Raw genomic sequence first — 14,277 nt, forward strand, 5'->3', positions numbered from 1 at the left:
TGTTAATGGTAATGCCTCTCTGGATTTCTCTCTAATCATAGCGAGTCACTTGGGACAAAATAAAAATGAATCGATCGGCCGCTGAATATGTAAATGATATGAGGGTGGAAGTAGTAAAATCGCATATAAATAACAAGCGTCTAATTTCTAATATTAAAAGAAAAGCAGCACTCTCTTGCTCTAAGTTTCATTATTCATATACGACGGTCCTACTTGTCAAAACGGCACATAATCATCGTTAATATTATAAAAGTTGCGTATCTCTTCCCCTTTCCCTATTTCTTTTTATTTTCGATTTTTCGTTTCATTGGTAACACACAAAAACACATAGGAATTCATTTAGCACATTTGTATTACTTATTGTTGCACCGTATATAGAGTATAAACTCGTTTTAATTGACACTAGTATAACACGTGGTAACTTAAGACAACGATACGATGAACTATAGGAAGGAAAGCTTCATCATGTTTTCCTTCTTTTCTATTTGTACATTAATCTTTTACTTTCTCAGTTATTTTTTTTATATATATACGAATAAGGCATTAAGATCATGACTATATTTTAATGAAGCGACAAATTTCGTCTCGCACAATCATACACGAGTTTTAATATCACGAAAGGAACCTCCATATGTATTTGTAAAACGTCACACGTAGGCTTTTTGTCATAGGCGTTTCGTATGTATATACATACTATCATGCATTATTATTACTACTATCGCTATTACACACAATGCCATTAAGAAATAATAATAATACTACTACTGACAGTAAAAAATAAATTCATAAACGTTCGTTTTCAATAAACCGAGTGGTTATTTTTTCCATGCTTAGTAGAATAAGAGAAAGGAAAATAAAAGAAGATATTGAAGATAGTAGAATGAGTAAAGAAGAATCGTGGTGCCATCGAGCGGAGAAGACGGATCTGAGGGGCTGCGGTTTAAACCCCGCCCTCTTAGCACGGGAGGCTGCGTAGGCCGGTCCAGTCAGTTTCCGAGTTGGATCCGACACAAGAGGAGAAACGAGTAAGATGAAAGGAGAGGAAGGCGTGGGTGATGGCGTAGGAGGTTCTCTCGCAGATCCCACCTCGGGACCAAGCCCGCTGCCTTGGAGCTGAGTCGGGGAAAGAGATGGGGTGGTCTAGATTCTAGACTGAGTGGTGGTTGACTGGTTGGGTCGACTGGTTGACCGAGAGTGACTGGAGTGAGATAGAATGACGTTTCGATGATTAGGGGAAACAGAAGGGAGCTAGCGAGTTAGAGTCCTCTGGAGCTCGGTCCAATTGGCTTGGCTGCACTCGGTCCGAGCGACGCTCGTCTACGGGACGTGGGGGACTAGGGACGTCGCTGTGCCTGTGCCTCGATTATCCGGGTGTCGAAAGGTCGGTTCGCGCGCCTCCGCGAAACCTCCTTTCTTCTTTCTCCCCCCGAGTTCTTCCTTTTCGGATGAAAATGCCCTCATCTATAATTTGCGAGTGTTTGGATTTCGTGTAAACGTTTTGCTGCCAAAATGCAGCAGCAGCAGCAACAACAACAACAAAGGAGAGAATTGAGCACGGATTGTTGTTACCAGGAATGGCCCATCCAACATTCATCGTTGAACACGGCGATGACCGTGCCCTCGCCGATGCAACAGATGGAAGGTAAATGTTTTAGTGATCACCTCTCAATCGTAATTGGCCTTTCAGAATTTTATTAAAAGGATTAATGTTGGCTGCAGCATGCTTGCAAACCGCAGGAAGGTCGAAGAGAGCTCACAGTCCAGTGATTGGAAAGACTCCTCAAGACTGTCAAATGTCGACGAGTGCTCCGATGGTTTGTTCGATGCTGAGGAACGACAGTAACAATAACAATCAGCATCATCGGCAACAACAACTGCAGCAGCAACAAAAGCCGTCGGAGGATGCTTCCTCAACTTCGTCACCGTCCGTCGAGGAGATTTCTTCGAAAAGACCGTTGCACCCTGCTTTACTCGGTGCCGGAGCAGCCCTGGAAGCGAAACCGTTGTGGGAAGAGTTTCACCAACTCGGTACCGAAATGATAGTGACCAAGGCTGGTAGACGGATGTTTCCAACCTTTCAGGTATTTAGAGAGAAAAGGCAAAATGAAAGAGAAAAATAATTAGGTAATTCACGTTGTTCCGTGTTGGTTTATCAAGTGTCGTTTGTTCGGATTGGAAGCCAACGCGGAGTATCTTTTGGTGATGGATTTCGTTCCGTGCGACGACAAGCGTTACAGATACGCTTTTCACAGCAGTGCCTGGGTAGTGGCTGGTCGTGCAGACCCAGTCTCGCCACCGAGGATTCACGTGCATCCTGACAGTCCTGCCAGTGGTTCTCATTGGATGAAACAGCCGGTCTCATTCGATAAGCTGAAACTTACGAATAATCAACTGGATGACAACGGTCATGTATGTGTCCTCTTATATAAATAATGTGTGCGTGCACGCTTCTTATATATAAATTCTCGCGAACAGCTCGTATCTCAGGGCAATTAAGACGACGCGAGCCGCAAACGACAAACATGTGGAAGTCGCGCTGAAAATCTCTCCTGGCCGCTCTACATCCCTCATTCAATTTTATTACTCGGTCGCTTCGGCGCTGACATTCGAGAGTACGCTAAAAAATCACTGACGAATGCTTTACAGCCAATGATTCTTCGCGCAAACCTCAAGTAATCCAAACACGCGTGCACGTAACGTAAACAAAGCAGAGTGAGGGGGATCTGGGAAAGTGTGCCTGTTACCCAGAACCGAAAAGAGAATTAGCTTCGGTCAGCAAGGCTACGCTTTAACAAATATACCGTACGGCAAATCGGAAGAAACTGCGATTTTCTTGTTCTTGCGTATAGGTCGAACCGATCTGAAAATAATTCGAGCCTTCACCCGGCCGTAATAGATCTTCCGAAGACCTCTGTCGACTTTTGCATTTTGTCTTTCGTAATTGCGCAAGCCAAGAAAGGGCCCGTGTATTCCTAATTGGTGCGCATTTTTCTCTTTTGTCGGGGTAGCGTGAAAAAAGAGATACCAATATTGTCTGTCGTTTTCGACGAAAACAAGAGCGAGAGAGAGGGAGGAAACATTCTGTAGAATTTGGTTACTGATTTTGGACCGCACGCAGTCTGCAACAGCTACAGTCTCTCTCTCCTTCTCTCCCTCTCTATCGCTCTGCCGGTCTCCGTCAGCTCGGTAACACACATGCTCCAAAGTGTCGCGTTGCTGTCGGGTCAGAGGTTTAGTTTTTACATTAATTAGTCACCGGGTCTCTTTTGCCTGTCAAACATTGTGACCGCCCCCCCGTAGTGCTTCTTCCTCTTTTTTGAGAGCTCTCACGTGTGCCTGATATTTGTGCGTCGCGTCGTCCAGTACTCTGCTTTCACTCTCTCTCTCTCTCTCTTCCTCACTTTTTACCAAAAGACCCCATCTCGACTTATTTCTCTCGTTTAACTTTTGCAGATTATCCTAAATTCCATGCACAGGTACCAGCCAAGGTGTCACGTGGTGGTAGCACCATCACCGCCAGGCTCAGCACCGGATCCTCGTACAGAAAATTTCAAGACATTCACTTTCCCCGAGACAAGATTCACCGCTGTCACGGCTTATCAGAATCATCGCATAACTCAATTGAAGATTGCTAGCAATCCGTTCGCCAAGGGTTTCCGAGATTGCGAACCCGACGAATGCGACAGCGTCTCCATATCCGGGGTGCAAAATCCTGCCAAGCGTTCTACGACGGGCAACGCTGCTGCCTTGTCACCCGGAACCTCTTACAGCAGTAATCCCATCGCCAATATCCAAGTACCGGGTCAGGATCATCATCATCACCATCATCATCATCAGTTTTACTCGAACGGGCCAACCGGCCATTGGACGTCGTATCCTCAAGCCGCGTCTCACGTGAATTCCGTACATTATCCTGTTCATCCGCATCCACATCCACATCCGCATCCACATTCGCATCTACACCCTGCCGCCGGTGCGCCTCTTTACGGACCCAGATGAATCATCGAACGCAGTCGTGACATACCGTCTAATATTTATCCCGTAGATCTCTAAACCTAGATTAAACCAAAGACAAACGGATGGCTTAAAGTAATTTTATTTATGCTTAGATTAATGTTATTTTTAATGAAGAAGATTGTGATGCGTATATAGTACATAGAAACAAATAGCATCGTTGCGAGGGTAACGAGAGCAACGATTGTAAAAAAGCGCTACGAGCTCTTTAGGAGCAAAGTGCGTCTATTTATAAGGGGTGTCTGAAATGCCAAACGAGTCTAAAACGCTCTCGAGCCCAGCCGGGAATGTAAACTCACCGTGACAATCCTTAAGAGTGGGTTACTAAGTGCCTTAATAAATTATGCCAAGAGTATCGTTCCATTGTGCCATAATTTTTTTCGAGTATCGACTCCTCCTCAAGGGCCTGCTTTTCTATCCCTCTATCTTTGTGCCTTATCGTTGATGAACGGAATAAGAGCAGTGTATAATAAAGTAACGCTTGAATTATAGCCAGCGAGCATTTTTATTTCTTTCACATTCCTCGCTATCCTTTTCTTGCAGCCGTTTAGTTTCGGATGGCTAATTCTTTCCGGCACGGCATCTCCATAGCATAACACCAGCAGGATATATGTGTGACAAACCGAGGGACGCCAAACATGCAACGACTAACGTCTAAGAGCCGTCACGGATGAACATGTCGCTTGATGGATGGTCTACGATACGCAGAACGGGACGCTGTGTAAACATATTAGCGTCTCCTTAATGATCCTATCATTGTTCAATTCACGCTCTGCACCAATCAGGATTTTGTCCTTTTCGCAAACGAATCGTTAATCGCCGATTCGAGATTTTTCTTTCCTCTTATCTTCCTCTTACCCCCTCCCTTCTTCTCTCTTTCTCTTGGAAACACAGTCGGATCGTTATATTAATAAATCGAGCCGACAAAGTTTTGTTTACGTAGAATGTCTCCTCTTGCAGTCATCGAAATTCGTCGAGTTACGTTTCGCAAGAGGAGATGGACGCTTTAAATGCAAATATTTACTCGCTAAGAATAGCCTGAAAGAAAATTCAAGTGACTTAATGAAGCACAAACAAGATTCTAGTTGTGTTTAAATTAAAATATAATATGCCTCGTGCACTTGAAAAATCCTTTAAGTTTTTTCCCCGCTGATTATTAGCAACGGACTATATAATGCGAGGTGCGACCACACGCCAACTCTTGGCTCGATCATGCTGTACCGCGTTTGATTCCATTCTTTACATAAAAGAAGAAAGAAGCGGCGAGTTTTAAGGCTGTGCCTGCATGGGGGGTGGTCCTCTTGACTCTCGAGTCTACGCACAATACCATCTTGCCCTGGGATCTTTATTTTTTAAGCACGTGATGCTTCGTGACGCCTCGTAAAATTTTGCCTGCTTTCATCTTGTTCAGGGAGGTGGCGAATTCACCACCGAGCCGGTAATTCGATGAATTTAGCTGTTATAAGGAAAGCCTGAAAACATAGCCAGTTAAAGAACAACGACAAATGTATCTTGCAAAAGGCTTAAATAGAAAGGAAACAGTCTAGCTTTTGGCCCGTTCTCGTCTGTCCCGTGGCTCGTGAATCAGTCATCGCCACCCCTACCATGGGAATACGCCAACGCCAAATCGTCTCACTTTTAATAATACTCTTTTTACTCTTGGCTCTATACTGTACTTGATCTCTACATTGATTCTCTGATCAATTTTACAACACAATATGTGTACACAATCTATTTTTAATTAATCTCAAAATTAAAATAAAATTGGTAGTAGACAGAAAGCCAGGGGAGAAAGAGAGAGAGAGAGAGAGAGAGGGAGAAACAGATCACTTTGTTGGTTATGTAGCTTACTCTATACACTACCGACTGTATACGACCAAGTAGGGAGAGGCCGGGGGCAAGGAACAAGGAATATGGTCGCAATGACAGATTTACAGATTCCAGCCAACGCTCGAAACCTTCCTTCTCTTCTTCTTCTTCTTCTGGATTCTTAAAGCGTTCGCTGGGCGAACAAGATGCGCTTGGAGTGCACGTCAAATCGCACCTCAAATGTTTACGCTTTACGTCCGCAACTTTCTTCCTTGCTTGCTTTATTTCAGCCTTTTGAATCATCGTGAAAATTCTGTCGTGCACCATCGTCAAATGGACAAAGACGCATATTTACTTTGTCTTTCGTGTATAATATAAGTATTATAATAATTAGTCTAGTAGGATAATAATACTGGTAAATTTAGTAATGCGCAATGCGCCGACTAATGATATATCGCCGAGCCAAGTCATCGTTCTTAATGACATAACAACAGGTGATTAGCAATGCGACAAATATGATTTAAATTTGGCTTTCGATTGTTAAAGCCTAACCTTCTGCCAAGAGAACTATTAATATACTATAATTTATATGTATATATATTAGTAATCCAAGTGCTTTCAAAGTAGCAGTGAAGTAGCATAATCCAGCAACAATAACAACAACGGAATTACCGCGAGAACAGACGTTGGCCGTGCGATATGGAGACCGAAGAAGAGTTTGAGTTTACCTTAGAACTTACGATATGTAAATAGAGGGGACAGCCGGAATCTTTACGTCAGAGCCTAGAGCCACGTGTGCGCCAGAGTAAAAAAATTGGAAGCTGGACGTACATCGAATGATGTACTTTTGGAGAATTGACCAGACGAGACTGAGATTTTTGTAATGGTGAAGTTTGGTTAGAAATCGGCAGGCATATCCTATCTCACCGCTGGAATCCTCATATGTCTGTCATCGTGACTCTCCAACACCTATTCGTCGTACTTTTCTGTCTCTACTCTAACCTCTATATACCATTTTCTTCTTCTCTTTTTCTCTTCAACACAGTGATGTGTATGTACTACATTCTAGCTATACCTATTACCTATCCTCTTTTCGAGGAAAGTTCCAGTTCGAGCAACAACTTCCATAAGCTATAGTTTTATTTGTTATGTCGTATAATTCGCAACAATATAGCACACCGCAATTACTTTTCTGTAGTTTGTAGAAATACTCATAAAATCATCATCTCTATAATAACCATATTTGTAATAATCATTAGAAATCTTTTCTCGCTCAAATTGAGCGCATTATTACCAACTGCCAATAGTTGCATTCTTAACATCAGTTCATAGTTTCTAGTATTTGCCTAACCTTATAGATGGCAATACTGTCCCTATGCGAGTTACGCGACTGTGTGCAATAGTGTAGTCTCGTTCGTTGATCTTAATTTTTGTGTGTTTTGAGTCAGTTTGATAGATAGTGACTTGAGGCGTAAAATGCGTATGGACTAATTAATGCGTTTCTTATAGTATACGAGTGCTTTAAGTAAGCGTATGCGTGAAATGGAATGCCGCTTAAGAATTATTTTTTGACACGATTCACAACCAGTGACATCATAACCTCAATCTTTTAAAAACTGTTCAACTTATTATTATTTTATCAATCCTTCTTGTATTAATTACATTATGGATACTCCGGGATCCCAAGCATTAGAGGCTGTCAAAACCATTAAAGATGTGGACATATTTAAGAAACCCATTGGAGTGTACAGGAGAAAGAAAGCTAAAGTGTTGGATGAGGATACGTATATTGAAAAGATGGCTGAAATTATACAAAGGGATTTCTTTCCTCACTTAGAGAAGCTCCATGCCCAAAATGACTATTTGGATGCACTAGAGCAAAATGACATCAAGAGGATGAGAGAACTTTATGCTAAATACAGTTCTGGGCGTCCAGCTACTGAAAGACCTGCCAGTCCAGCTACTTTTGAAACACCACAAAGAGAACCGTCTAATAATGATGAGTGTCAATTAACTAATTCTGAGACAAGGCTGACTAAAGATAAACAGGATAAAGTGGAGAATGATAAAAAGAATGAAAGAAGAATAGGACTAGATGAATACCTTAGCACCACTACAAGCGAAGATAATGCTAGCTTTGAAGAATTGATGGTTGAAATGGAGAAAAAGCACAGGTTAAAATATGCTTGGTTGTACCAACCTGAGGGACAATTGCAATTAGAAAATGGTGAAAATCAGAAGCATGGACTACTTGCTATAGAAAATAAGAATACTAAACCAAAGCAGATAGACACTTGGTGCTACAAAAATAAAAATCATATCATGTATGTGCCGGATGGTGTTGATTTAACTGTGGATGAAAGGATAGAAATGGCAAAAAAAAGGCAACAGGTAGCACATGTAAATACTAGATTAAACGTGAATCCGTTTAACGAACAGCAGAATAAAGAGACAATTTGTGAGTTGGCAAAATCACAATCGAAAACTAGCGACGGAAAGATCGGGGTAGACGGGAAAGAGATCATTAGGAATCCGACTCCGAGAGTTAACGGCTTCAGTTTTGTCGCTACACCAAGCCCACGTCCTGGAGAATGTGAAAGCCCCCTTATGACTTGGGGTCAAATCGAGGGTACACCGTTTAGGCTGGACGGCGGTGATACGCCACTCTTAAGGACCAGTCAAGGGCCAGCCTTCAGAATGGCGGAACCTCCAAAGAGGGAGCAGATAGCATTGCAATTAGCAGAGAAAGTTGGGGAAAGGCACAGGGATCGAAAAATCAAAGCTTTGGAAGTAGCTAGGAGATCTCTCGCCTCGTAAGTACAATAGTTGTGACCTGTGGTTTACCATATGCATATGCTAAATATCGAAAAATTTGTTTTGCGCATTTTATTGATTCTTTTGCATTGATTGAATTACAGGCCTTCGCCTCGATCTACCATAGACCGTTTGAGCACTATGTCACCAGCAGCTAGAAGATTGGCCACCCAAAAGCTGAGGATAACAACAGCATGCACTCCATCACCCCGAGCATCTACGACGTCAAGAACTCCATCTATTGGTATCCGAACGCCGAAAACACCATTGAGGAACAGCATGTCGACCAGAAGAGATCCAACCACTACTGTCCGTGATATGGAGAGTGGCGCTAACATCCTAGGTCCAGTTCTCACCGATAATTTACTTAATCTACCACCGCAAAGGCAAAGAGCATCAGACTTTTTCAACAATTAAAAAGTTTAAGTTATTAGTTTAGTATATAAAAAAGTGTAAATAATTTTTGTACAAATAAAAGATTAGCGATTTTCTCCAGTAAAAGTCGTAATAAAGAATGAATTAGCGATTACTAAGAATATGATATCATTTGTGGCACGAATACGGAGAAACGTGCCATTTGTAGAAACACACAGAGCGATACAGGAAACGAATGATTCGGTATGTAGGAAGTTTTGACGAAGGTGCGTGGAAAAGAGTTGCAAAACTCTTGATAAAAGAAAGCCCCGTTGACCGTCGACCTCGCATATAAGTAAGAGGTCTGCGCCAAGCGAGAAAAGAAAATATTCAGAGAGAAGGAAGAGTTCTTTTTCCGCGAAACATGAGAGGTCCCATCCCTTTGAGCGTACTGTTGGTGCTCATAGCCTGTTGCTGCGCATCCTTTACCGAGGCAAACAAACATGGCGGTTGCAGCTGCGGTAGTTTGGGATTAGGTATTACTTCTTTTGAAGTTTCCTTGTCGTTTGCTGAAACAGCTAGTCTAAAGGAATATTCGTTTTATCTTAGGAAAGAATCCATGCAATTGCGGAGAATTTGTCGTAAAGGCAGCAAAAACAACCAAGCCACTGTTGTATGCATCGCCGGAAGCTATCAAGGAGGCTGCTATAGGAAGAACATCCGAGAGGATAATCAGCCAATATCCTGCTTGTGGTTGCGGATCTGGCCCCAGCACTACTGTCGTAGAACCTATAGAAGTCCCCGCTCCCATTAATGTCGTAGAGCCGATAGAAGTCCCACTTCCCGAGACACCTTGCACTGATACTTCGGCCAATGACAAACTTACTATTCCGTACGAGCCGCGTCACTTACCAGTTATCGACAGAAATCCTAAAATCGTGCCAAAGTTCGTATACCTATAAGAATCATTTATTTCTCATGCAACACGGCAATTTGCATTGATACGTTTCTAATTTAATCTCTATCGCAGTTTCAAACCCATTGGGGATCTTTGTGCACCGTTGCAAATCCAGGAGGGCGTAACTCCCTATCCAAATTCAATTACTGGTGAAGTAGTAAGCAAGGTTACACCAGCATATCCTGGAAAACCCCGATGCATCTGTGAAAAAAATCGAGGCTCGTTAGTAAATTGCTTGGATCTGCTAAAGGGTGTTACAGGAAATAGCGAAGTACTTGCAGAATCATCGAATCTGGCTACTGCTGTTGGAGGTTATGGAGGCTCAAACTTTGCTGCTGCTGCCATTGGAGGGCAGGGAAGCTCGAATTTTGCCGCTGCCATTGGAGGGCAAGGAAGCTCGAATTTTGCCGAAGCAATCGGTGGATATGGAAGCTCGAATTTAGCTGAAGCCGTTGGTGGATACGGAAGCTCGAATTTCGCCGAAGCAATCGGTGGATATGGAAGCTCGAACATAGCTAATGCCATTGGTGGATTCGGAAGCTCGAACATTGCTGGTGCTATTGGCGGAGCAGGTAGTACTAATATCGCCAGTGCCATTGGAATCAGTCCTGTTGGCGATTTTACCCATCCAAGACCGATCCCTACTGATTATCCAGAATTTCCGAGTGATTCATCACCGAGTAGGCCGATCTTTGGTGGATCGAACACGTTCGGTGATTGCGACCAAGGTAAACGTTACAATAATCGATCATTTTGATAGGGACTTTTTACATTATTAAAGATTCGTGTCAAAGTTGTTTGGCAAGATCAAAGTTACTAGATTTTAATCATATAAGTACACAAGTTTATATACGTTTACATCAAAAAGCATTGACTTTGTTCAAGAACTTTGATACATTTCATTGATAGTGTGAACAGGTCCTCGGTAATCGGACGTTCCTCAATAACAATAACAATCCACGTTTTCTCGCTAGACGAAGTAGTATACCCTCAACAAGTACCAATCGATCCTGTGTCCTTATCGCTGGCCTACAAACACGTGGTTGCTCCCATTGTGAACCATTATCAGAGAGGAAGATACGTTCCAGAGGATAGATTAGCTTTTGGTCACAGAACAATACCGACCGAATTCAGAGCTTACAAAAAGGTCAATGACATTCCTGAAGAAAGATTGGTAACTTCCGACAAACCTGTGGTAGAGCTCAAGGCACCTTCACTGTATTCTTTGCCAGCGGCAGATATCGAGGATACTGAGAATCTGGCGGAGCTGGAAGCTTACGAGCGAGAAAGAGAAGAAATTGAGAGTGAAATCGGTAGCGCAAGACCTACTTCGTTGTTGACTTACGGGTAAGGAAGAAAAAATATAAGAACCTGTGAAGTGCAAAAAAACGAAGGCTTCATTGCATTTTTTTGTTTTAGGGATCTAGGTTTCGCTCCAGTTCAAGCTGGTCCACCAAATCCAGCGGTATGGCTCCCCGTGGCAAGAACATCTGTAAGTGCTCCACTCATAAACAGCGGCTGTCCGGAAGGAGGTTGCGGACCTTTGGGCCCACCCGTACCCGGTTACGTTCCTGGCAATGTTTTCGTAAGAGAACAGCAGGAATTTTATGGACCGGAAGAAGCACCTGTTGTCCCAGGAATCGACCTACCTAGCCCTAGAATATCAAACGGAGAAGACCTCGCGAAAAGCACCACTGGAATCATTGGCAAACTTCGTTCATCGTGTAGGACAGGCCTACTCTAGCTCTATTAGCTTTACAAACCTCGCTGCGCTAAGCGTGACTAGAAAGCACATCTCAGCCGATTATTAAATTTATGAACGCGTCACGTTTCAGCCCTTTCTTTAACCAAGCTCGCATATATCAATTATTATTGCGAAGTTAAGCTGGCACGCAAATTCCAGTGGATTTCATTGTCATGGATTACGTGTTTTGATGACAATTCAAATTCTCGGCAGAATTTACTCGATTGGCACATTGCCACAAATATCTGATATTAAATGCATCAGCCACGAGATTAATTTAACAATGTGCCAATAAAGATGCTATAAACGTATAAATAAAAAGAGATCGATCTACCAAAGAATAAATTCTCTTATATATTTTACTCCCAAACCCCTCTCTACTTCTTTCTCTCTACGCATTTTTTTCTTAATAGCTTCCACAAGTTGCTTTCACGGAATTAATTTATAATAATGCAATGATGAATTATTCGACGATAAGAGTTTCCTCGGACGACTTCCGGACGATCTGTTAAGAGGCAGAGCGTTTCGCGCGTTCATGAATTCTCTTGAGCGATTTACGAGGGAGGTTTCGACTTCCTAAAGCGCGCTTGTCATCAGATCGTAAAACGCCTCGTGTGTGTGTGAGAGAGGGAGAGAGCAAAAAAGGATGAAGGGACGAGGAGGGGGGAAACTTGGTAGCGAGGCCACATGACGGTGCACGATGATTGTCATGGAGGAAGCATAATGTATATGCAACGCTAGAGATCTATGCCTTCTATTTAAAGCTCGTTTCCCGAAAAATTCTTAGGCCCTTTTTAACGTGTTCCAAGCGACTTCCGCTCGCGTACCGCGTTGACTAACCTAAAAAAGAAAATGCAATTGAGCTCTTCTTACAAATATTAACCATCAGATATATTTGCACTATATTATAAAAAAGCGTATATATTATTATTCATTCGGTCACGATATGCGCAGCTTTGTTTCTCGCATGTATCGAGAAAATGAATAATATGAATTGCGCAAACCAGTCGCAACACGGAAGTACTTGATTAAACAGGAAGGAAGAATGCTGCTTTTGGCGGCTGTATATGAGATGCACGGCTTTATCAAGTGCCAGTCGAAAAAGAATTTTAGCGTATGACCGGTAGCTTCGTCATGAGATCGAACATTTGGAGGTTATCAGCGACATGCATTTTGGGAAGCATCATTGGTACATTGATCGCGTGCACTATGGGATATCCAGCAACAGGTGGCGATGCTGTCAAGATAATCAGTTATCCCGTGGCGTGTCCCGTGAAATGCGAATTGCCCTATACCGTACAGGTATATATCCGTATAATTATTATACTCGGTATTTGCTTAAATTAAGAAGCTTCTGTAGCTGGATACCTACTGTACTAGTTAAACATTTTTTAAATTCAAGACAAAGTACATCTTTAAATTGAATAAACAATGTTAACACATCAAATAATAGCTGACCGTAGAATGTAAAACAAATTATTTCACTTCTATATTAGCATCAGATGCCATTTTTTAGTTGTATTTCACCCTGTTTTTTTGACACTTGATACTCATTCTAAGAAATTGTTATTCTTCTTTCGATTTTATTTTTTGAGTAGTCATTTTAATCTTTTAAATATATATATATATTAGGGTAGCCATTAAAAAAAAATTTTTTTCCTGTGCTTTTATTTTGTTAAGAATGATGAAAAAATAGAAATCGAATTTTGTTTAGATTTTTTTGAAGCCGTTAAATGGTGCCGATATCGTTTTTAAAGTTAAAAATCCAATGTTCTTCCACTTTTTCGAAGTTAGATGTAAACCAAAATTCCTATAAGCTTTTAATTTGTCAAAAATTATGAAAAAAAGAGATCCTCGAATTCATAGAATTTTTTGAAGTCGTTAAATTGTGCTAATATCGATTTTAAAATTAAAGATTTAGATTTATCGAAAACGATTTAACGAAATTATAAATTAATATTGTGCTTTGAAAAGTCCCTTACTTAAATTACAAGAAACTGTAATAAAAAAAACATTAATCCAGCACAATATTAATTTATAATTTTGTTAAATCGTTTTCAATAAATCTAAATTTTTAATTTTAAAAACGATATCGGCACCATTTAACGGCTTCAAAAAAATCTAAAAAAATTTGATTCCTCTTTTTTCAGCATTCTTAACAAAATAAAAGCACCGGAAAAAATTTTCTTTTTTTATGGCCACCCTAATATATATATATATATATATACTCTACAAATCCATACCTTCTTGATTTTTAACATTGTGAATAATTTATTTAGAAATTCGTTTTTCACAATAAAACGATTATTGATTCGATGTCAAAAATTAATTGTTTTACATTGTGTTGCAACTGTTATTTGATATTTTAGCATTGTTTTTTCACTTTTGTGGAAGGATCTTACTTGTTTCCAATTTAAAACATGTCTGACAAGTACAGTAGATATACGACTACAGAATCTCCTTAAGAAGAATTTTCATTATTTTCTCATAGGTACCGAGGCAGGGTTTAATGGAAGGTGAAGTAGAACCGAGGTTAGACTGTTATTTGTTAAATGATCGATTCAGAGGAAAGACTTATAATTAC

At 41.2% G+C, this 14,277-nt stretch overlaps 3 protein-coding genes across 3 annotated transcripts; all 3 read left to right on the top strand.

The window, feature by feature from the left end:
• The first annotated feature begins 113 nt into the window (after window positions 1-113).
• LOC136773169 (T-box transcription factor TBX10-like) lies at window positions 114-4,517 on the top strand. The gene is made up of 4 exons (XM_066726593.1): window positions 114-1,642; window positions 1,720-2,081; window positions 2,158-2,409; window positions 3,454-4,517. Exons 1-4 carry the CDS (start codon window positions 1,510-1,512, stop codon window positions 3,997-3,999), a joined length of 1,293 nt encoding a protein of 430 aa, XP_066582690.1. The 5' UTR covers window positions 114-1,509; the 3' UTR covers window positions 4,000-4,517.
• A 2,906-nt stretch (window positions 4,518-7,423) lies between these two features.
• On the top strand, window positions 7,424-9,178 carry Es2 (ess-2 splicing factor homolog). The gene is made up of 2 exons (XM_066726595.1): window positions 7,424-8,636; window positions 8,742-9,178. Exons 1-2 carry the CDS (start codon window positions 7,489-7,491, stop codon window positions 9,052-9,054), a joined length of 1,461 nt encoding a protein of 486 aa, XP_066582692.1. The 5' UTR covers window positions 7,424-7,488; the 3' UTR covers window positions 9,055-9,178.
• A 146-nt stretch (window positions 9,179-9,324) lies between these two features.
• LOC136773168 (uncharacterized) lies at window positions 9,325-12,026 on the top strand. Its single transcript, XM_066726592.1, has 5 exons — window positions 9,325-9,527; window positions 9,601-9,937; window positions 10,022-10,677; window positions 10,924-11,296; window positions 11,369-12,026. Exons 1-5 carry the CDS (start codon window positions 9,416-9,418, stop codon window positions 11,691-11,693), a joined length of 1,803 nt encoding a protein of 600 aa, XP_066582689.1. The 5' UTR covers window positions 9,325-9,415; the 3' UTR covers window positions 11,694-12,026.
• The last annotated feature ends 2,251 nt before the right edge of the window (window positions 12,027-14,277 follow it).

This window comes from Prorops nasuta, unplaced genomic scaffold (assembly GCF_024137725.1).
Source record: "Prorops nasuta isolate Cenicafe-Biocafe unplaced genomic scaffold, Cenicafe_Pnas_1.2 PNAS00005, whole genome shotgun sequence".
Taxonomy (NCBI): Eukaryota; Metazoa; Arthropoda; class Insecta; order Hymenoptera; family Bethylidae; genus Prorops; species Prorops nasuta.

Bases quoted from the DNA above. Each gene is read 5' to 3' on its own strand.
- LOC136773169 (XM_066726593.1), top strand. From the start codon at position 1,510: ATGCAGCAGCAGCAGCAACAACAACAACAAAGGAGAGAATTGAGCACG. The intron at 1,643-1,719 runs GTAAATGTTTTA...TGTTGGCTGCAG, and splicing joins GCCGATGCAACAGATGGAAG to CATGCTTGCAAACCGCAGGA. The intron at 2,410-3,453 runs GTATGTGTCCTC...TAACTTTTGCAG, and splicing joins AACTGGATGACAACGGTCAT to ATTATCCTAAATTCCATGCA.
- Es2 (XM_066726595.1), top strand. From the start codon at position 7,489: ATGGATACTCCGGGATCCCAAGCATTAGAGGCTGTCAAAACCATTAAA. The intron at 8,637-8,741 runs GTAAGTACAATA...ATTGAATTACAG, and splicing joins GCTAGGAGATCTCTCGCCTC to GCCTTCGCCTCGATCTACCA.
- LOC136773168 (XM_066726592.1), top strand. From the start codon at position 9,416: ATGAGAGGTCCCATCCCTTTGAGCGTACTGTTGGTGCTCATAGCCTGT. The intron at 9,938-10,021 runs GTTCGTATACCT...TCTCTATCGCAG, and splicing joins AATCCTAAAATCGTGCCAAA to TTTCAAACCCATTGGGGATC. The intron at 11,297-11,368 runs GTAAGGAAGAAA...TTTTTGTTTTAG, and splicing joins ACTTCGTTGTTGACTTACGG to GGATCTAGGTTTCGCTCCAG.